The sequence below is a fragment of the Taudactylus pleione genome, unplaced genomic scaffold (assembly GCF_031769625.1).
Source record: "Taudactylus pleione unplaced genomic scaffold, aTauple2 ptg000556l, whole genome shotgun sequence".
NCBI classification, from domain to species: Eukaryota; Metazoa; Chordata; class Amphibia; order Anura; family Myobatrachidae; genus Taudactylus; species Taudactylus pleione.
The window spans coordinates 20,458,132-20,481,505 of record NW_028284958.1 but is presented as its reverse complement, the minus strand read 5'-3'; the positions used below and the strand labels follow the sequence as shown (position 1 = coordinate 20,481,505).

The 23,374-nt window shown below is 41.9% G+C and overlaps 3 protein-coding genes across 6 annotated transcripts in view; 2 read left to right on the top strand and 1 right to left on the bottom strand.

Annotated features, from left to right (window-relative positions):
• LOC148481946 (uncharacterized) overlaps positions 1-9,412 on the top strand; it is a 31,041-nt gene extending 21,629 nt beyond the window's left edge. For 2 of the 4 annotated variants that reach the window (XM_088452733.1, XM_088452731.1), the window contains exons 7-12: positions 3,904-4,071; positions 4,149-4,218; positions 4,340-4,418; positions 4,840-4,993; positions 7,457-7,561; positions 8,699-9,412. In XM_088452733.1, the coding sequence (XP_088308859.1) occupies positions 3,904-4,071; positions 4,149-4,218; positions 4,340-4,418; positions 4,840-4,993; positions 7,457-7,561; positions 8,699-8,728 (606 nt within the window). In that variant the 3' untranslated portion in view covers positions 8,729-9,412. Of the gene's footprint in view, positions 1-3,903; positions 4,253-4,339; positions 4,419-4,839; positions 4,994-7,456; positions 7,562-8,698 lie in introns of all 4 variants that reach the window. The other 2 variants (XM_088452732.1, XM_088452734.1) reach the window with 2 other exon arrangements.
• A 19-nt stretch (positions 9,413-9,431) lies between these two features.
• On the bottom strand, positions 9,432-23,145 carry MTFMT (mitochondrial methionyl-tRNA formyltransferase). The gene is made up of 9 exons (XM_088452729.1): positions 22,408-23,145; positions 20,606-20,815; positions 20,408-20,530; positions 16,954-17,056; positions 16,792-16,867; positions 16,475-16,566; positions 15,505-15,586; positions 10,185-10,252; positions 9,432-10,008 (listed from the first exon to the last, which is right to left on the bottom strand). The coding sequence occupies exons 1-9, from the start codon at positions 23,022-23,024 to the stop codon at positions 9,811-9,813; spliced, it is 1,569 nt and encodes a 522-aa protein (XP_088308855.1). The 5' UTR covers positions 23,025-23,145; the 3' UTR covers positions 9,432-9,810.
• Positions 23,057-23,374, top strand: part of SLC51B (SLC51 subunit beta) — a 50,230-nt gene continuing 49,912 nt past the window's right edge. The window contains exon 1 of the mRNA XM_088452736.1: positions 23,057-23,218. The gene's annotated coding sequence lies outside the window, so the exon portion shown is untranslated. The remainder of the gene's footprint in view (positions 23,219-23,374) is intronic.

Sequence of the window (23,374 nt, the reverse complement as noted above, 5' to 3'; positions counted from 1 at the left end):
AATATTACTTTTACTAAATTAATGTGAAAACTAGTGTTTTCACACCCTTTTCACATTATTTTAGTACCACCTTAATGTATGAAAGCGCCATTGGAGAATTCACAAAATTCTCCAAACCCATAATTTGCATTATTTTAGTAAGCAGGTCGCATTTACCATACTTGTAATAGGAAATGCGATCTGCCTAAATTTACTAAAATTAATTTGTAAAAATAATAGTGGAGGGAGCCCAGTGATAAAACCACTATCTTCAGATGGCATTATTATGGCTTCCCTCCAGTTTCCCCTACTCCAGCTCTGCTCGGACAGCTAGAACAGAGCTCAGAGCTGGCACCTGTAATCAGGCACGTGTATCTAAATAGGCCACAGGCTGATCACTGAAGAAAATAAAAAGTAAAAAAAAGTATAGGTTGAGTCTCCCATATCCAAATATTCAGAATAACAGATTTTATTTCAGCATTACTGAGATGATGAAACCTCTGTATATAAAACATAAATACATTTCCTATATGTACACCAACTTTGAGCCACAACATTATTGAAAATATTGTATAAAACTACCTGCAGGCTGTGTGTATAAGGTGTATAGAAAACATAAATGCATTTTGTGTTTAGATTTGGGTCCCATTCCGAAGATATTTCATTATGGTGTGCAAATATTCCAAAATACAGAAAAAAATCAGATATCAAAATACCCCTGGTCCCAAGCATTTTGCATATAGGAGACTCAGGGGCATATGTATCAAAGCTTGATTTGAGATAAAACTGTGAAATATACATCACCAACCAATCAGCTCCAAACTATCATTTCTTAAACACAAAATGTAAGTTAGAAGCTGATTGGTTCGTGATATATATCTCACATCAAGCTTTGATACATATGCCCCTCAACCTGTAATAAAATAAAACTTACTTGCATGCTGCTGCAGTCAGGGATCGGTGTACGGTGACCTCATTTAGATGATGCTGTGAAACTCCCAGCTTGCATCCCAGTTTACAACACTGATCAGCTGACTGGAGTCACAGCAAGGAGGAGCCAGACACCGATCCATGGGTGCAGCAGCGTGCAGGTAAATGTTAGCTTGGAGGAAGCGGTTACATAATTTTTCACAGCCGCTGTGTACAAAGATGCAGCAGCATGGAAACTAGCGTACATCTCTGAATCAGGCCCAAGATTACTTAATACTTCAAATTAGTACAGCCATCTCCAAAAGTTTTGAGAATGACATAAGTATTGGTTTTCACAAAGTTTGCTGCTTCAGTGTTTTTAGACCTTTTTGTCAGATGTTACTATGTATGGTATACTGAAGTCAAATTACAAGCATTTCATAAGTGTCAAAGGCTTTTATTGACGAGAAGTCAATATTTGCAGTGTTGACCCTTCTTTTTCAAGACCTCTGCAATTCGCGCTGGTATGCTGTCAAGCAAATTCTGGGCCACATACTAACTGATGGTCGTCCATTCTTGCCTAATGAATGCTTGAAGTTTGTCAGAATTTGTGGGTTTTTGTTTGTCCACCCGCCTCTTGATGATTGACCACAAGTTCTCAATGGGATTAAGATCTGGGAAGTTTCCTGGCCATGGACCCAAAATTTAGATGTTTTGTTCCCCGAGCCACTTATACCCCTTTCAGACATACTGAGAATCCCGGGAATTTGGGCTGCCTCTTGCCAACAGTAAAGCATCCTGAGACCATTTGTGTGTGGGGTTACTTCTCAGCCAAGGGAGTGGGATCACTCACAATTTTGCCTAAGAACACAGCCATGAATAAAGAATGGTACCAAAACATCCTCCAAGAGCAACTTCTCCCAACCACACAAGAACAGTTTGGTGACATACAATGCCTTTTCCAGCATGATGGAGCACCTTGCCATAAGGCAAAAGTGAAAACTAAGTGGCTCGGGGAACAAAACATCAACATTTTGAGTCCATGGCCAGGAAACTCCCCAGACCTTAATCTCATTGTCAGAATTTGTGGGTTTTTGTTTGTCCACCCACCTCTTGAGGATTGACCACAAGATCTCAAACTCCAAGTATTGATTAGGCAAGAATGGGCGGCCATCAGTAAGTATGTGACCCAGAATTTGATTAATAATACTAATAGATCTCAGCGCCTAATGACCACCAAGCGTATCCAAGTATGTATAGTGTCCAACCTCTAGCGGCTAGTTAAGGCCGGTCAAAGTAGCTTAATATCAGGTCCAGCTTGACTCACCATCTGCTGATTTTAAGTGACAAGCGAGAGAAGCTGTGATCACGGTGCCGCATTCAATCCAGTCTAATAGCCGGAGCGCTGGCCGCCGTTGCTTCGTCAGGTATACTGGTCACGGACTGCTGACTGTTGTATGCCGTTCAGGTTGGAGGATACCACACAAGAAGAGGTTCAAATCACCAGGAACAACTACGCGTTTCACTCACTTCTGTGACCTTTTTCAAGTTGGATTTGATTGACAGCATGTCAGGGCGAATTGCAGAGGTCTTGAAAAAGAAGGGTCAACACTGCAAATATTGACACTCTGCATAAACTTACTGTAATTGTCAATAATAGCCTTTATTGAAATGCTTGTAATTTTACTTCATTATACCATAGTAACATTGACAAACTTTGTGAAAACCAATACTTGTGTCATTCTCAAATCTTTTGGCCATGGCTGTATGGTTGAAAGATGACTTCAAACACATGCCGATAGCAGTCATGTTCCTGCCATATTTATCACAGTGACTGCTAATGTTTCTATTTCGATAGCGTCATTACTAGGTATTCTGGATGTTTTGGGGCCACATGCCCAATAAGTGCTGTAATATTTGCAGAATATGGCCAGTTAACAGCAATGTAATGTTAGTGTACTGGTGCACAACAGAAGCTCCCAGCTTAAATCAGGTGTGGTATAAAAGATAGACAGTTAAAAGATTGACAATGTCTAGATAGACACCAGTTGTTAGACAGGCAATATGTCGGCATGGAAGGTCGACCGGTACAAATGGTCGACAGGGTAAAAAAGATCGGCGTGAAAATTGTCGACACACATGGCCGACATATTTTATTTTAGCCCTACTCTTCACCCTAACCCACCCTCCTAGTGCCTGACCCTTAAAAAATATATATATTTTTTTTCTTTTTAAAAAGTTTCGACCATTTTACTGTTGTTCTTTTGACCCCGTAGACCTTCTACCAGGTCGATCTTTAGTGTGTTGACCTTTTGTTCCTATTAACCTATTGCCTGTCTAATATCTGGTGTCTGTCTATGCGGTGAACATCCCGACAAGCGAGATGCAGTCTGCCGGAACTCCGGCATCGGAATACCGAAGGCCGAGACATCACCGGCGCTGAAATCCTGATATGACTCGGGATGCCGAAGTCTGGATCACGGCAGACAGCATCCCAATCATAAGGACACTGCGGAAAAGTATCAGCCGTGGGGGACGGACGAACTTGGGTTTAGGCGCCCCGGGGGGCGTTAGGCTGCGGGAGGGGGGAGGTTAGGTTTAGGCTCCGGGCAGGGGGGGTTAGGTTCAGGCTTATGCACTAAGGTGGGAGGGTTAGGTTTAGGCACTTAATGGGGGGTTAGGGTGCAGGGTAGGGAGGGTTAGTATTAGGGGGTTAGGGGGTAAATAGGACAGGGGACCAGTACTCACCGTTCCCGTCGGGATTTGAACCTTCGGGATGCCGCTGTCAGTGTACTGACAGCCGGCATCCCGTCCATTGGTATTTCATACCGATTCCTATCTAGACATTGTGGACCCTTTAACTGTCTATCTATAGTCCGGTATCCCCTGAAATCGTGTTTCTCTTCTCCTACAATATACTAGGATGACCTGTTGATAATATATGCTAATTGTGTTGGTAATGCTGACTTGTCTTCTAATGTGGGAAGTTAATGTCTCTGTATATTGTTCCCTTAGGCTAGTAGGATTGCATTGCTACACTCTCTGGCAAACATTGAACAGTGGGCCATAGACCTGTCCTGGGACATCATTACTCGTTTTGCTGGCTTCCAACTGCAAACTGGAGAAAAGCTTCCAAAGGAATTCTTCTCAGATTTTGTGAAAGTGGCTGGAGATGAAGCAAAGGTTTGTAGGCCATGTTGTGTAGAGGGAATGGTCGATTTTATATATGGTATGAATAATCTATTTCTTCTGTTCGTCAGCATTACTGTTTGCTGGAGAAGCGTCTTGCAGAGCTGGGCAGTAACTTCGGAGATCTTCCTGTGCACAACAGTAAATGCTTTCCATACTAAATATCTGCATTGGGGTATAAATGATTACTTATTGTGCGGTTCTTCATCTGACTGTTTTTAGTAAATATATCTGTCACCTTGATATTTGTGTATGTTTACAGAGTTGTGGGAATCTGCTTCAGACACTGCACATGATCTCTTGGGACGGTTAGCTATTGTGCATATGGTCCACGAAGCCAGGTATGAACAAATGCTAACTGTGAGGCTGGTCAGTAGAACAAAGATTATTCAGCTGGAACCCTACAACACATAAACAGGCTCTTGTGGTGGTGGAAAGAGCCTGTCATGCACCACCTAGTTCATCAGTATAATAGATTATGTGGTGACCCACATTTGCTGTGTACACCCATCTTGTGTTTTAGCTATCAGAACCTGCTGTTTAGACTTATGCCTTCACATTGTATTGCCAGTTTGATCATCTCTAGCTGTATATGTGTAAAGTCATCACTAACCAGAGGTGAGAGATCTGGGTCTATGCTATTGGGTGACCTTGGTCTAGTAACTTGTAGATGTACCCACATTTCACTGTGTCGGCTAGCATTATGTACATTACTATAGATGACATGCATTAACTATATTTTACTCTCAATTTGCTTTTCAGAGGATTAGATGTCCACCCCCAGACATTGCAGCGATTTTTAACTCAGGGGGATGAAGGTTCAGCACGGATCCTGGAAGTCATTTACACTGATGAGATTACTCATGTGGCAACAGGATTGAAGTGGTTCACTTACATCTGTGCCAAGGAGCAGCGGGTGAGAGGCTCAGGATATGGTCTTAGAAACAGCATAACACTAGGTTTCCCAAAATCTGTTCTCAAGGCACCCTAACAGTCCAGGTTTTAAAGCTATCCATGCTTGAGCACAGATGGTTAACTCAAACTGACTGTGGACCTAATTCAAATCCGGACGCTATTTGTGAACGGTCGTTCAGAAAAAGGGGCCGGCTATTTAAATTGAGCGCTCGCTCTTTGTGGTCTGTTGACGCCTCTGAGCGAACAAAACATGCGCTCGCTGTTTTGTAAAGACGCCCCCTGGCCGTTCACATCATACGTCATCTCCGCTATTTATTAGATTAATCAAGTACATTGAAAGGTGTCTGAACTGCTCGCAGTGCTTGTGGTAGGTTTTACTTCCAGCAATCACTGCGAGCAGTTCAGGCTAAAAGACAACCAAGTGACTTGGTCGATGACGCTCCCTTACTAATTATGCACTCCCATTAAACGCCCGTTTTGACCGTTTGGCACGCCTGCGTTCGGATCTCCACTCCCCCGTTTTCAAGCACCTTCCCCTGTTACCACCCACAAACGCCTCATTCTGTCACTCAAATTAGCAGGCCCTCGCTGTTTTGCGGGCGCACGATTTCCGACCGCATAGACTGGTTGGCGCATGCACATTACGACCCATACACATGCGCAGATGTGCGAACATCGCTCGGAGCGAACGAGCGGCCGCTTACGAGCGTCTCTGAATCAGGCCCTGTGTTACTAATAATTCACCTGTGCATGGATAGCCTTAAAACCTGGACTGTTAGTGTGCCTTGAGGACAGAGTTTAGGAACCACCATTCTTAAAATAGCAATATCTGGTTTAAATGAATCTACAAGATCGGTGTCATTATTTACAGTTTTATTGCGATGTTCTTCATAGACAATCAGAAATCCCATAAATCTTTCAGCATGACATTGATATATCTGTGGATGCCAGTATCCACTGTACTGCAAAATCCAGGGGAAATATTAATAATTATTATCTTGTTATATAGCCAGTCGGCTTTCTATGTAAACTCCCAGGGAACGCTAGTACTTGTTATACTGCATAGTTCAGGTGGAGGGTTTATGGGTAATGTAAAGCTTCTTCCTTAAGCTGGGTACACACCTGAAAGCTATATCTGCAGATGATGGTTGCTCATACACACTGAACAACTGTCACGGTCCTGCGCCCGCCAGATACGCCAATCTGAGAATCGCCGCCCGTGACTTACAGGTTACCTCAGCACATGTGGTTAACTAAACCTGGTAACTGCCACCAGCAGAAGAAGAATATAATGCTAAAGCATAAGGTGAACTTCTGCTCTCACCTGCATATACAATTATCAATATTTCGAAAAATAGGTAACATGAGCCATATGAAGCCTTGGGTCATAAAAACACAGATCCAGAACTAGAATTAATGTTTAATTCAAGAATATCTTTGTAACTTTTTGTACATAAGCTTTCAAAGAATATAATGTTAAAAAGACTCACAGCGTTACTTACTTTCCAAAAAAGTTAATAAAAAGGGAGTAAAACCATTCGGATCAAGTTGGATGAAATGGTTCTGGGATGAGCCCTTCCCAGTGACTAATCAGGGATCATCTGCATCCTTCGATAGCCTCATGCAGAATGAACAATGGGCCAGTCACATATTTATGCCTGCTTTTTCAGGCACCCCCTCCACTGGGGATAATTTTAACCCTTTCATTGTTTTGGTGACTAACACAGGATCACCTGAGCAGGGGTTTTTTACTACACATTCATCCCTATTTGAAGTTTGGGAAATAGGCTTGGGTCAATAAACGTGACTAGGTGAGGAAATGCACACATCTGGAGACTTGAGTGTCTCTCTGTATAAACAACCGTTCTTTGATCACTGTCCCCAAACAGAACACAGGGCTTTTAATGAGTGTTTTAGTAAGGGCCTGACCAGCTGTCATATAATTCCACAGACATATTTATTTTATGCCATATATACAGTGGGACATATTTATGGCTGATTCAGGAAGACAGACCTTCTTACACCTCTCTTGCCCAGCTTCAAAGGGGACTAGTCCAGAGCGTTTTTTTTCACCTATCCACATACTGATATACAGACCGTCACAAAAGATTCTTCCATACAACTGTACCAGAGGGGAAAAAAAAATACATGTCATTACCAATACAACTTAATTTGCAGTTATGCCCATTCTGATGGGAAATGAGCTTTTCTGCTACAATCACTGCCAATTAAAGATATATCGGTCCGGGGGTCCCATTGCGCCCTTGTCCCCGGTGGTCTCTGCAGAAATATGCTGACCACCTGTACACACAGCACGATGTACTGATATCTGCAGATATATTGGGCATACACGATATATCGTCCATTCAAAGGTCTGGAAGCATTGTAACTAAGATAACATCAGATTGTCCATACAGATATGTTCTACACTGTAAGTTAATGTAACGATCATTTATCGCCGTAGGACTGCTTATCTACTTTCCATGAGCTGGTACCATTGTATTTCAGAGGATACCTGAAACCTCCGTTCAATACTGAAGGCAGGAAATCAGCTGGGATGTCTGAGGAGGTAATATCTTATCTGCTGATGTAAGAAAAAACAGCCAGCACAGGGGAGAGTTTTTTTTTTTTTTTCCTTAATAAATTATATGTACATGTAATATTAAAGGCTTAAGTTACACCAACCTTGAGTGATTTAATGGCATTCAGTACTTTAACACAGACTACAAACTTGTTTTATAAACTATTGGGAAGTTGAAGTGCCAAATGTAAAAACATACTACATGGTGAATCCAATTATAAGCCAATTTTTACTTTTATTAATTGCATAGCTTATAAGGCATCATTTCAGAATATTGTTTAATTATTATTTTTTTAATTGTGCTATACACAGTCTGTTCAGCAGTATTCTACCTTCACCGATATCTGTCACTAGTAAACTAAGCACTTGCCAATAGGTCAGTGCCAGACCTGCTCTCTGAACGCTAGAAAAGCGGCAGCATTCAGTTGCTGACATTGAATTGTTGGGAGAACTCTTCCCCCGTTCCGTTCAGAAATATTACTTAAGCACTCCCATGTTATTGTGGAGAATCTTTCCCTCTCCAAAATATCAGCACCACAGCAATGTAAATGCTATATAAATGCTCGAGCTTTTATGTCTGGAAAGGCACTTAAAGCTGCCTTGTGACACAACTCTCATTCTTTAATATTTCATTAAATTACCTGTAATAAAACACATATTACAACTAGGGATGTGCAGGCTCGGTTCTACTCGGTTCCGTTCGTTTTTTTTTTACCGAATCTTATTGGCTATCCAAAACTCGTGACAGCTGAAACCCAATAAGATTCGGGGAAAAAAAACGAACGGAACCGAGTAGAACCGAGCCTGCACATCCCTAATTACAACATATTAACACATAGGGCTATTCAGTTAAACTCTATGTAATATCACATGTTCCAGGACGATGGGCAGTACGCACATAACCCATACAAAGGGTAGCCTAACATTGTGCAGTTATAGGTGCTCACATCGCCCCTCCATTGCATTTTATGACTCGCCCCCATAAAGGTTACTTGCTAAGGAACTGTTGGAATAGACATTGGTTGCTATATTTGCAGCTCATCCTTTTGAGGTCAGGGCATCTTTTGAAGCAGTTCGGTATCTATTCTATAGTATACTTGTTAACTGCAGCTTCCTTTCTTTCAGTGGTACCTACCCTTGGTAAAGCCATCATAAAAGGATCCAGCAAGTGGTGTAGTTGGACGCAGACACTTGGGTGCTTTTTGTTTTAAAGGACCAAGTCACATTCTACTTCTCCAGCACATCAGCCACCAGGACACATTGCTGGGCAGTGTATAGAGCTGGGGAGTGAATCTTTAAATGTATTTATGTTCTAAATGTAATTGTTATGCCAAAAAGTTAGTGTACATATGAAATGCATCACATTGAGGATTTCTACACACAGATCACATTCAACATAATACGCAAAAGTCAAATCTCACTAGACTGACAAGCAATACAGGAAACGTTTCTTAGTAATGGGCGATTTGTAGGTCATTCTTATGGTGCATACACAGTCAGATTTTTCTTCAGATCTGAACGATAACGGTTTTAAAAATCGTTCATATCTGAAGGAAAATCTGACATGTTTGTCAAATGAATGATGCACGTTCCCGCTCGTCAGATAATATCTGATGTGTTTGCAGTCAGATTTGGACGATTCCATTAATTTTAATGCAGTCAAAAATCGTTCGTAGTTCAAGTCGTTCATCTGACAAATCTGACCGTGTGTATGCACCTTTAGCCTATTACAATGGATATTGTTGCTTTCTTTTAAAAATAAATTTTATTAAAAGTTGAATAAAAATTTTGATAACACAGAAGTTGTACGATTTGGGTTCATCTAGATTAAACTGTTTTGTGTTAAACAGATGCCGGCTTTGAAGGTTGTGAAATCATTTATTACACTGTAAAAACGTTGGGTCTTCTTTCAGTAATAATTGAAGTGGATCCCATCATTGATTCCATAGGAAATGGTCATTCCATACATAAACAACTTTACAGGGATTGCTGGAAACTGAAAATTCTTAGTTCCCTAAAGTGATTGGAAATTTACTGAGTAGAAGACACAATGAAAATGTATTTTGGCAACATTTATTTTCAGTCTGTACTATCCCCAGTTACAGCGGTCATCCTTGTATATTGTGGGCAGTGCATTCATCCTGATTATCAGTGATTTATAGTGTTCTTCGCTGCATCTCCCCACACAGATTATTGTTCCTTGCTGGTACAGTTACCCTCTGTCCCCGGCTCTGGTGCTAGTTCCCTGTGTTCTGGAGAGGGACAGGTTTCTGCTGTGAAGTCCTGGATTTTGGTGGAAGGCGTAGAGTATAGAAGCGGCATTCCTGCAGCATACAGGATTTCTGCATAAACCAGGGGTGCAAATATCCATTATAAAAATCTTTAGCTGACATTTTCTTCCTTAGTATGACTGTTCTGATCCCAACCCAGCCATCCTGCCAACACAAACAGACTGTTGTCAGTAACGCTATAAATGTTTCACGCATAGGTTATGCACATGCAGTATTTACCCGACCCAGACTACACTGACTCTGTATTAGCATTAAGGTAGATAAGTAACATAATCAGATGTATGCCATCATATGGGATGCAGATATTCTTTAGAACTCACCTTACAACGTACTGCCATGATCTGAGGTCCAGGAAGATACCAGATTGATCCTGGGTCTCTGGGGAAATCTACAGAAAACAAATTGTACATTGAAAATTGGTTTAATAAGAAACCAATCCTGGGATTCTCAGCTTTACTTCACTGGGGGAATTCAATTCAACGCGATGTTGAATAGCCGCGGGAGGGAGCTCCCACAGCTATTCAATACACCACGCTGTGTGGTCGGAGAATGCCGGTTATCGCGCCTTAACAAGGGTGTTCCCAAAGCCTGGACTGTTAGTGTGCCTTAAGGACCGTGGTTGGGAACCCCTGCCATTGTTTGTTTTCAGTAATTGCTATAGTCCAGTGCTTCCCAAACTAGGCCCTCAAGGCACACTAACAGTACAGGTTTTAGTGATATCCATGTTTGAGCACAGATGGTTAAATCAAAATAATTAAGAAACTTGTGTTCAACCACTTGCCTGGCATGGACGTAATTTTCTGTCCACATCAGGCAGTTCTTTATCTGTACTGGAAGTAAAATTTCGTCCAGACAGATAAACAGGCCGGCTGCTGCTCTCAGAGGGACCTTCTGGTCCCTCTGCTTGCCAGCACCCTCTCTTCCCCTGTCTGCTGTGCTGCAGATTAGTCAGCAAAGCAGGACCCCCTACCCAACGTCTGCAGAATTGAGCAGGCACTGGGGAAAAGTAAGTTAACCTCCCCCCTCACGACCCTGACATACCTGGTACCTAAAATTGAACGTCGCAATGTTCAGTTATTTGAATCAATTTTTTTTTTTTTTTTTACAAATCTTAAAAATCTAAAAAAAAAATTTTTAATGAAACCATTTTGGATAAAATTAAAATGGATGTTCCTCACCTAATACACTCATAAAAAGACAATGTTGGAGCTGTTTTTTGGAAAAAAAAATAGTCAGTGAAGTATGGCTATCCTTAAAACCTGGACTGTTAGTGTGCCTTGAGGACCATGGTTTGGAATCCCTGCTCTGAACAATGGTAACATATCCTGCAGTCATCCACCCAAGTCCTTTTTATTTTAAATAGTTTTGAGAACATTTATTAAAAAAAGGATTTTTGTACTTGCCAGTAAAATCCCTTTCTCCGATTCCATGGGGGACTCTGGGGTATAGATGTTGGTAAGTGGAGACTGACCATTTAAATAGTTTTTGACTGGGTTCCTCCCCCTCTATAACCCACCTGACTCAGTTAAGTTTAACCAAGCCCAAGAAGAGACAGAAGTAAAGTATCTCCTAACCCAGAGGTTCCCAAACTCAGTCCTCAAGGCACCCTAAAGCTGGCCACACATCAAAAGATTCTGTCCAACCAGCCAACTAGTTGATTGGTTGGAATGAAAATCTGGTAATGTATGGGAGTAATTGATTCTCAGCAATTTGCTCCTAAATGCCAGAAAACAGATGAAAATGGACGTTCAGACAAGTTTTTTTTAAATGTGTGATCTAAACAATTTGTTCAAAACAGTTTTTGTCCATTTTCTGGCGTTTGGGAGCAAATTGATGATTTTCATTTGCTTTCATACCTTACCAGATTTTCATTCCAACCAATCAACTAGGTGGATGGTTGGACAGATAATCTTTAGATGTGTGGCCAGCTTAACAGTCCAGGTTTTAAGAATATCCATGCTTGACCACAGGCGACTTAATTAGTACCTCAGTCAATTTGATTTAACCACCTGTGCTCAACCATGGATATCCCTAAAACATGAACTGTTGGGATGCCTTGAATACCGCGTTTGGGAAACTCTGCCCTAACCAACACAGGCATCGAGTCAACAGGGAATAAACAATAACAAAACTTTGCCATCCTGGGAGGACGTCCCCCATGGAATTCGATATAGGGATTTTACTGGTAAGTACAAAACAACCTATTTTCTCCTACTTCCACTGGGGGACTCTGGGGACATCCCAAAGCAGGCCAGCAAAAGGTATGCACGAAAGACCAGGTGGTTGCCCGTCACAGTTGGTCCCCAGACGCGGAAAGAACCAGCTGGCCTTCAGCAACGTAAGCCTGTCGAATAACAGAACAAAGCCAATTAAAAAAACTACTCTTCGAAGCCAGCCAACCCCTCCTGGAGAAGCAGAGGACGAACAAGTCATCCATCTTACAAATCACAGGAGGTCCAAAAGGACACGAACCACAGCCAAAGAATGACAAGCCTCGCCCTCAAGGAAAGAACAATCACCAAACAAAACTGGAACCACAAACTGTTGATTGATGTGGAACCTAGAAACCACCTCTGGTAAGTAGGAGGGCTGTGTACAAAGCACCGCCCTATCATTGTGAAACTCAAGAAAAGGGGAACAATACAGAGCACTGAGGCAATGGCAAAGAGAAAAACAGAGTTCCATGTGAGACACTTGAGACTGACTGTAGCCAGAAGCTGAAAAAGATCTGCCTGCAAGAAGCAGTGGACCAAACTCCCATAGAGTTTGTAGGAGTAAGAAATGACTGTTGCACATGAAGGATGCCCTGCATGAACATCTGGGAGCAAGGCCAACACCGGCACCTAAAGTGAACCCAACCACAATGCTGTGGCAAAGTCTTCCTGAAGGAACAACAATAGATGGGAAAGGAAGAAGGAAAATGCTCCTCACACCAAGCGCCACAAACCCACCAAATCCAGTAATATTGCTGAGCAGAAGCCATCTTCTAGGCCATTAGCATTGTCAGGATACCTGCCTTTGTAATCCTCCTGACCCTAAAGAGGTCTGTCTCAACAGCCACACCATTAAATGCATCAGATGTAAGGCGGGGTGGACGACGATTCGGGCGATCTGAAAGAAAGCAGGGGGGGGATGTCCACCAACAGACCTTGGAGGTCTGAGTGTCGCAACTGCCAAGTCCAGTCCAGGGGCACCAGGACGACTGTCTCTTGTTCCCACTTAATGTGTTTTAGAAGGGGTAGAGAGAGGGCATGCGCAGAGATATAGACAGTGGACAAGGAAAAAATATATATAGCTCCACAGTGGGAACAGTAATCGGATAATAATAATGCAGAAAAGCCCAAATTGCAGCATATACGGATAAAAAAAAAAAAGTCACAGTATGGTGAATGCACACCCTACCAGCTAGTGTCTCTGGTGCCCCAACTAACAGTAGAGAGAGGGATGAGGGTGAACAGGCCTGATTCTGGAGGTAGGGAGACCCAGGAACCGCTGAGGCTGTTCAAAACGCTGCTTCCTTCACTGCAGAATGTTTGCGGCTCAAGCTGGCGCAGGCTATTTGCATGCAAGCACATGGAAGATGAGGGTAGGTCCTTGCTGCCTCTGCTCCTCTTGGCCGTCTTTCTGACTGCCAAACAATGTGCAAACCCAACTCCGGGCAGTCAGAAGCAAGGGGGTGCCACTGAGCAGCTGAAGCTAGGTTTGGGGTAATAGATGAAGAACCATGTTTTAAGTGATTTACCGACTCTCGCCATACAGACAGACAGATATGCCATCTTGGCTTTTCTAGGTGTGGACCCAATGGGATTTTACTTGAGCAATCCTTGTGATGCTATATTCTTGTAATATTCAGTATGACCAAATACATTTCCCTAGTATAAGAAGTTATCTGCATCTGGCCATTCAGGAATTATAGTATATTTTGTCAATAGTGTAATATACAGGAAAGCAGGTCATAAAATATGTACAAGTGCCTGTTTCATTGTATGCTTGTGGCATATTTAGGATAAACCTGGCTAACGTAATAAGTATATGAGGCAGAGCTTCACAAACTCTGCCATTACAGTTCAGGTTTTAAGAACATCCATACTTAAGTACAGGTGACTTACTTAGTACCTCAGTCAATTTGATTTAACCATCTGGACACATGGATATCCTTAAAACCTGGACTGTAATAGCAAACTTTGGTAATCTCTGATATAGGGTGTATCTTTATGTGGCTTATAAGCGAGGGGAAAGTCTATGTTAGGCTGTGAAGTGCTTCCAGCCATTCTTTATCTCACAAAATATCAGAGATAGACAACCTGTAAAGCTGCATACTCACGTCAACATTTTCTGTCCAACCATCCAACTAGTTGATTGGTTGGAATGAAAATATGGTAAGGTACGAAAGCAAATGACAATCAGCAATTTGCTCCCAGACGCCGGAAAATGGACAATATTGTCTAGATCAGTGGTTCTCAAACTCGGTCCTCAGGACCCCACACAGTTCACGTTTTGCAGGTCACCCAGCAGGTGCACAGGTGTAATCATTACTCAATTACACATTTTAAAAGGTCCACACGTGGAGCTAATTATTTCACTTGATTCAGTGTGGAGACATGGAAAACATGCACTGTTTGGGGTCCTGAGGACCGAGTTTGAGAACCTGTGGTCTAGATCAAACATTTAACAAACTTGTCTGATGACCATTTTCATCTGTTTTCTGGCATTTAGGAGCAAATTGCTGATCATCATTTACTCCCATACATTACCAGATTTTCATTCCAACTAATCAACTAGCTTAACTCTTCAGGTACAAGGCTTAAGCTGGCCACACACTAGACCAACTTACATCCAACCAGCCAACTTGTTGATTGGTGGGAATGAAAATCTGGTAACGGATGGGAGTAACTGATGATCAGCAATTTGCTCCTAAAGGCAAGAAGACAGATGAAAATGGTTGTTCAGACAAGTTTGTTAAATGTTTGATCTAAACAATTTGTTCAAACAACATGTTTCGTTCATTTTACGGCGTTTGGGAGCAAATTGCTGATTGTCTTTTGCTTTCATTCCTTACGAGATTTTCATTCCAATCAATCAACTAGTTGGCTGGTTGGACAGATAATCTTTAGATGTGTGGCCAGCTTTAGAATACGCTGAAAGCCTCTAGCTAAGAATTCTGGCAATTGTAGTCCCACAACAACTAATCAGCCATATTTCCTACGCTCTGGATTATGCTTCACTTCCCGGGCTATTCTGTGCTTGGCATGTGATAGTGGAGCTGGGTACACACTAGACGATATGTCATCCGATCCGGCGGATCGGACGACATATCGGCCAGTAACAGCTATGTCGCTAACGATGTGCATTGTCCGTCAGACCGGCATGCAGGTCCAAAGAGCGATATTGTCACCGGAGGCCCAGCAGCATGGCCCCCGCCGTAATTCCCGGCATCAGCAAGTATGTATGCACTTGCCAATGCGGGGACTCCCACCGGGTCCCGTCGCGAACAAGATCATTCGGGGTATACATTGTTTAGTGTGTACCCAGCATAAGTATCCAACATTACATATAGTGATTTTGTCATAACTGCTGTTGATGTGTGATTGAAATGCTGATGTATTGCAAAATTTTATTCCAAACCGCATACACTCATACCTGAAGTAATTAGCGAATCAGGAACTTCTATGACGTTGAGAAGTTTAATGGGTTTATCCTTCCATACAGCCTGAAGTGGCATCTAGAATAAGTGAAGAACACACATGCACAACTTTAATCAAATGCAGGTAAATTAACTTGACGAATAAGTGTCAATACTAATAAGGAACATATGTCATTTGCTGGGAGGCAGCAAATAATGTTCAAAGATTATCTGTAGACAAGTACTGGTATAAAATAAGCTGCTATATTAATATTTTCCACAAAGGTGACCATTCCTTACATTCTAGCTATTGGATTTTTAATCCACATTGGTTCATTGTCACTTTTGTACATTGCTTTTAAGAAATAATGGCTCAACCAGTCCACCTGTTAGTAGCTGGACAAACATCAATTCTATCTGCATCCATTAAGAGTCCACTCTCATAATATGAAAAAGCAGAAGTATAATTTACTCTCACATGTTGCAATAATAGAACCATCTTGATAATGTACCATACAGGCTTGAATAATCTACAGCACAGGTGCTCAAACTGGGTCCTCGGGACCCCAAACAGTGCGTGTTTTCCAGGTCACCCCACAGAATCACAAGTGAAATAATTAGCTCCACCTGTGGCTCTTTTAAAATGTGTCAGTGAGTAATGACTACACCTGTGCACCTGCTGGGTGGCCTGGAAAACGTGAACTGTGTGGGGTCCTGAGGACAGAGTATGAGAACCACTGATCTACAGACATTTTCCACTCCCTGACTCACTTCTCCAGCTGTTACACATTTTGCTAAGAGTGATTCTCTTGTTAGGATGACCGATCACCACATACATCTCATGAATCATAAAAACCATAACCTATTTCTTGCTGCATTCCTGCTGCAACGCAATCATTCCTATAAATGAAATGAGGACTGAATGTACAACAAATGTAACGGAACACCTTACACACTGTTTTACGAACATGGCTGTGAGCAGTTTACCGCAAATCCAATAGCGCGTTCTAAACGTATAATTTGTTCCGGAGTCTGCTCCTCCCACCTGACACAGCTCAACGCAGCGGACATCTTGGGTGCTGAAGAGAACATAAGAGTAATAAGGAAACCAACAAATCTAGCAGTTTCAGAACCTCTATAATGTCAGTGATGTATACTTGTTATATTATTCACAGCCTTTATCTGCAGGGTTCATTATCTGAAGTAGGAATTAGAATTGTGCGCTTTAGGAAACTAAAGTGGCAACATTCACATTTCCATAATACAATCGCTGAAAAGGATGCTAGAAGACTCACATCACCTACCGAACGTTACTCCTTCTGTCGGCTGGTCTGTAGCGAACCGCAAACATTCAGGCAAATTTTTCAAAACAGATATAAGCTGAGAAAGACAGCGAGAGGACAGACAGGGTCAGTGTTAGGGTAGGATTCCTGTCACAACCCATCCCCTCATATGAGACCACTTACAATTTCCGCCCCATGCTTGGACAGAATGGCTTCTAGTTCCTTAGAAGTGCAATTGGGTGGCACAGGGAATGTTTTCTGCATCACTATAGGACCCACATCAAACCTAAATCACAAAATGAATGTTACTATACACAATAAAACCGTAAGATGCTTGTACATAGTCATATAAAGCCATCAATGCCAGGAGGCCATAAAAATCCAGAATCTACATTCCACTCATTCCTGTGATCCAAATGAATCAATAAGGATCTAATACTAAGTAATTGACCCACTGATCACAGAGTATATAAGAAACTAAGGTTGGATTTTTTCCCTCCATCATCAATTGTCACCATTCCAAAAATCATACCTAGAATACCAATGTCTGCTGGACTGGAATCATCTGATTCCTCTCCTAGTCCCTTACATCCTGAGCACTGTGCAGGACCTTCCCTGCTATTTCTATAGATTGTAAACTCTCACGGACAGGCCCTTATTCCCTCATGTTTTCTCCCTTCCCTCGCTTTTCCCTAATCTCCTCCCCCATGTTTACAGTGACCCTGTGCCTGTATACTGCACCTATCTAGTAGGGTACAGGTTTCAGCCAGAACAGGCTTTATGGTTACATTGGCTGTATATGCATAACATTGTTTGTACATTTTCTAGCGTGTCTATATTTTAAATATTTTGCACTGTATATCCTGTAATTGTTGCACTTTATCTCTATATATGTGAAGTGATATGGACCCTTTGTTTTATTATAAATAACAATATGACATGCACCTGCTACCTACATCCAGTAAAGGAAGCCATTTTGTGTGATGATCCAATACTCATCAAAAGGTAGGTCATGACTTATCTGGTATCATGGCTCCTCATTGGTGTCATTGCTAATAAAATGTTTTTAATATGTAGTTAATATGATTAAAGTTTAATTAAGCACAAAAAGGCGAATCCCTGCTTAAAGGAGAAATGCGGCACCCACTACGCTTGCAGGGAGTCTTGAAAAAGTTTCCATTGCCTCGGAGATTAAATGCAATGATGTCAGTACCCTGCTTCTCAGTGTGCACCTGCTCATTACACACAATGCTTCACTTCATATCGCCTTTCTTCCTGACTCAGTCCGGAGCGGTCTGAGAAGTGTCAGTATAGCAGTGCCCATCTCTCACCCAACAGCGGTTTCCAGATACACACATGCAGAAGTGCCGCAGGCTGGAGATACTGTGACCCATCGGCACAACTCACAGAGCTTTTACAGTCCTTTTGAGGCTATAGGGCTGCCTTATAGCAATCATTAACAGTACAACAAGTACCACAGTGCATCAGGAGTGAATTAGCCGTATACCATCCAAGGTAATACTTACGTTCCCAGCCAATTGCTACATTATTACGGAGGATGACCAGTTTACCTTTTAGTAACTCTGGACCAAGACTATTTAGTATTTGGGAGTAAGTACTGCACAACGCTTATATCACAACTGCTGATAGATCCAATTAGTCATTGTGCTTATTGAGGACATATAGACTAATTATCATAAGCACATTACAGTATATTGGATTCTACATATGCAAAGTGGAGTCTGCAGCATAAAATTTATGTCTTGTTTTTTTTCATTGTTGCATTTTTTTTATTGATATATACTTTTTATGATACTGCATCAGTAAACTGAGTATTTTATTTTACTTGAGCTTCATGTTTTTCATTGGGAAGCAGATACATACAGTAAATAAATAACATATACGAGGGCTGATTGAAAAGTAATGAGACTGCCTCGGTTTTTCTGTCTCATAGGTAGACGTGGTAACGCTATGCTGGTTATTGTGAAGCTCATACATCGATGTGTCTGAACCTGCAGTTGGGCTGCCGTAGTAGTCTTTGTTTGGTCACAGCGAGTGGAAGATCTTCGTACGTTTCGTCATGGTGGATGTGGAAGACGTGTCTGTGAGATTATGTCAGAGATGTGTGATTGAATTTTGTGCTAAACTTGGAAAAAGCAAAAATTAAACTCATGAAATGTTTTGGCAAACATACGGTGGAGAAATAATTAGCCGTGCTGCAGTATTTCGTTGGTGGAAGCACTTTAAAGACGGTAATATGAGAGTGACTGACAAAGCGTTTTCTGGGAGACCATCCACCACTGTTACAGATGTCAACATTGCCAAAGCTGCGGACATGTTGCAAAATGACAGAAGCTTAACTTTACGCAAACTTTCTGCTTCACTTGGCATCTCATTCGAACAGATTCAGCATATTGTTACAAAAGAACCGAAAATGCATTGTGTGTGTGCCAGGTGGGTACCCAGAAATCTCACAGAAGAGCAGATGCGACGACGAGCTGAATCGTGCAAGAACACCGATCGAATGTCAGAGAGGATTCCCGATATCGATTGTGACGTATCGTGGATTCGTCAGTATGATCTGGAATGCAAACAACAGTCCAGTGTATGGAAACACGCGAATTCGACTCTGCCCAAAAAAATCCATTTGACTCCTTTGGCGTGTAAAGTCAAGCTTCTGCTGGTCTTTGATGCGCATGGTATGATCCTACAGCACTTGGTTCCCCGTGGACAGACAATTAATGGTGACTACTATGCAAACGCCCTAAAAACCCATTTGCGTAGAGCCATGAGGAAGAAAAGACCACATTTGCTGAAGAAACAGTAGTTTTTGCACCAAGACAATTCCTGACCAATGGGACAGCACTGGAAGACCCTCCATATAGCCCGGACTTAGTGCCCTGTGATTTCTGGGCATTCCCAACCCTAAAAAAAAACAACTGCGCGGAAAGAAGTTCTCAGATGATGAAGTGGAAAATGCCACACCTGCAACACTAAAAATGATGTCACAAAACAGTCTACTGAACGTCTTTGAATTATTGTTGAAACTCTGCAAAAAATGTATTGAATGTGGAGGACGCTACTCTGAAATATAAAAATGTTCAGATCCTGTGGAGTCATCTGATTCTGAATAATAAAATCAGTCTCATTACTTTTCAATTAGCCCTCGTATATTGTAATTTATGAGTGTACCTAGTGCAGTGAATCGAAAAGGCTCATTGTCATGATTATTAGTTCAGTTTACAGAATGGATTCCTCTACTCTGCAGACGTTAGATGCAATTTAAGGTAAATAAGGGCACTGTCAATTTAAATAACCCTTTCCACACCAATGACTATTTTTTATAACAAACTATATAGCTTAATCTTCATCAATATAAAATAGCTCAGACTGCTGCCCTTCTAAACATGCCCAGACCAAAATGATCTTCTACACCAGAGTTATCCAGCCAAATCCTGAGAGTTTCAGCCTTTCAGTAATTAAAATATATTCAATTTACTTTTAAATACAAGAAGGGATTTGGCATATATCTGTTCCTCACAGCTGATAGTCACTTCTTTGTTATTTTGCCCACTATAGATTTCATCATTTTTATTAAAATAAACAAGCTTTGCGAAAGCACTGCTCTGAACTGTACCTCTTTGGTCTAATCTGCATGATTGTGACTCCAGTGTTCTTATCCCCATTGAGTACAGTATGGATTAAGGGCGCTGGTCCTCGCCACCTGGGAAGGAGGCTGGGGTGTACATTCAGGATGCCACTGAAATAAACACATACAATCAGCAAAGGCTCTGACAGAGGAGTCAATATAAATTATACATTGTAATTTACCTACTAAGGGAATTTTAAAATGAGGTCTTCACGAAGAAGTCGCCCAAACGATGCCACCACTCCAACGTCAAACTGGTTACACTGGTCAGTATCAGGCCACTCATGGATGGGTATCCCATGGGCAGCTGCATAATTCGCTACTGGAAAACCCGTCCGCAGTAAAGATGGCAGAGAAACCACCTCTAGACGTCCTACTACTGCCTCTTGTACCGTACTGTTTTGTCCACGCAAAGATAAAAAAACAAGAAAAAGTTACAAATCAATAATACTACTTACCAAATACACATATATTGATACTTAACACTGTAAATGTAAACTACAATCATCACAGATTCCATATATGCAAATTAGCATGTAGAAATTCTCCCCTGAAGAAATCACAGAACCGAAGCTAAACAGTTTTGCCATTAAACATTTTAGTTTACCTGTTAATCCCGGTTAAATCAAAATCCATGTGTTCTGTTTTACTGACTAGTGTTCAAGTATTTATTATTATTATTTATTAACAGTTATTCATATAGCGCACATATTTAAGACATTTATATCAGTCCCTGTCCTACTACATTGGCACACACACACACACTAGTGTTTCTTTTTTTTGTCAGAAGCCAGTAATCTTACTGTTATGTTTTTGGAGTGTGGGAGGGAACCAGAGCACCCAGAAGAACCCCACACAGACTCCACTTAGATTGTACCTTAGCCAAGATTTGAGCTCATGAGGCGGCTGTGAGGCAGTAAAGCCAACCACTGCACCAGCCATGCTGCCGTAACTACTGTACATCATTTTGTCCTAACCGGTAGCTATAACTATTATATGAGCCCCCATTAGCAATGTGCACACAATATACATTAGAAAAAAAGTATTAATTAATTCAGTTCAGAGTCTCTGAGTGGGATGTGGTCGATATCCCGACAGTCAGGATGCCGACGGTCACAATACCAACATCATCATCACAACTGTCAGAATACCGACAGATTGAGGAGGAATGTATTATGGTTAGGCACTTGGTGGAGGGTTAGGCTGCAGGAGGGTAGAGGTGGGTTAGGGCATGAGTTATAATACTTAAAACAAATGTGTCAGTATTCTGAATGTCAGGAAGCCAGTGTCAGTATTCTAACCGTCAGCATCTCATAACCAACCAGCTATAGCCTGCATTATACATACAGTAGATGCCAGATAAGTGTAGCACTAGACAATCTTGAGATGCACCCAACTCATATGTACTGTTATTTATATATTTATTTTTCCAACTGCATATTACCGAAAAGGAGTCTAACTCTACTTGAGCTCCACAGCAAGGGAGCATTGGTACTATTAGCATCTTCTTATTTATAATGCACTGACCTATTATTATTTTTTGACAATTTTTATAATTAGAAATGTTATCAGACTGCCTAACACCCCCACCTCTCCCCAGCAAGAATATTATCACAGTTCAAAAACAATAGTAGACTTTGAAATGGGGGCGATTCAATTCAGCGTGATTTGAATAGCGCGGAAGGAGTTTCCTGCGCTAATTGTCCCCATTGCGCCCTGCAATTACCAAGCCTTAATCCTGGAGTTTAGTCAGATTTCTGCTCACACCTCAGGAGGGCGCAAGCAAAAATCCTCTAATCGTTTACAGCACAGACAAATAAATAGCTCTGGGAACTCCCCCAGCTATTGAAATCGCACTGAATTGAATCGAGCCACAAAGTAAAGTGTTGACATGCAAGCACATGTGAGAGGATATATAGGTTGTTTTTTTTTCCTTTCTTTGATTCGTGTTTGCTAGAGGCATTCTGACTACTATAACCATATTTTACCTGCATCTATGAAGAATTTTAAGAGATTCCAGGGCAAACTCATCGGTTCCAAAAAACATGACATTGAATGGTGGGTGCGGCCTGTGTGTCTGACAACAGGAATGGTCTCTCAGTGACTGTCCATGAGGGCCACCATAACACTGCAAGGCATGAATCTTCTTCTGAGGTCTTACTGTGAGGGTATAGCAGTAACTTGTCCCATCAGTCAGACACTGCCCCCTCCTTATTGCACAGGTACAGAGGGCTCGCCTCTGAGGACTTAGAAATGTCATGCCTCCCTCTTGGGTGACACATCTCCGCCATAGCTGTCTCCTGGAGACTGTCCATGACCTGCAACTCATTACTCCTTTACACCCCCCAGTCCAGTGTCCTGTATTGTTACACCCATCACTGCCCAGCAGCTGTCCTACTATCTCCCCATCAGGTAGCTCTGCATTCTCCACAGCCAGGGTATCCCGGGACCTGCCACTAACTGGCACATACCCGGCTGTGTTATGTGCCCCCTGCACACGGATAACCGATGTGCAGAAGCGCCCTGTCCTGACCAGCGCCCTCCAGCTCGGGTTACATAGAACCATGGTTGCTCCTGCATAAAGCCTCCAGCAAAGCAGATTCATCAGACATCGCAACCTTTCCCAACACCGGGGCAGTCACTGGGAGCCGCCATCTTTGAAATGGGACGCGCGCGCTTGTAAAAATCTTCCAGAGGAAACAGAAGACGCCGCACTAAAGTTCCTAGGAGGGAGAGACAACTGACAAGGACATGATCACCATACAGAGGCAGCTGCGCATTCAGTCCTCGTTACATAACGTTAGAAAAATACTTTTAAAATGGTTTATATATGTGTAGAAGAATGGTTTTATAACGTTTGTAAATTCCAGTTTTGTGCCATCTGATGGGGCCCGATATACTAATAAATAGAAATAGTTTGTGCCGCAGAGTCAGAAGTGCTGATACTGAAACAGT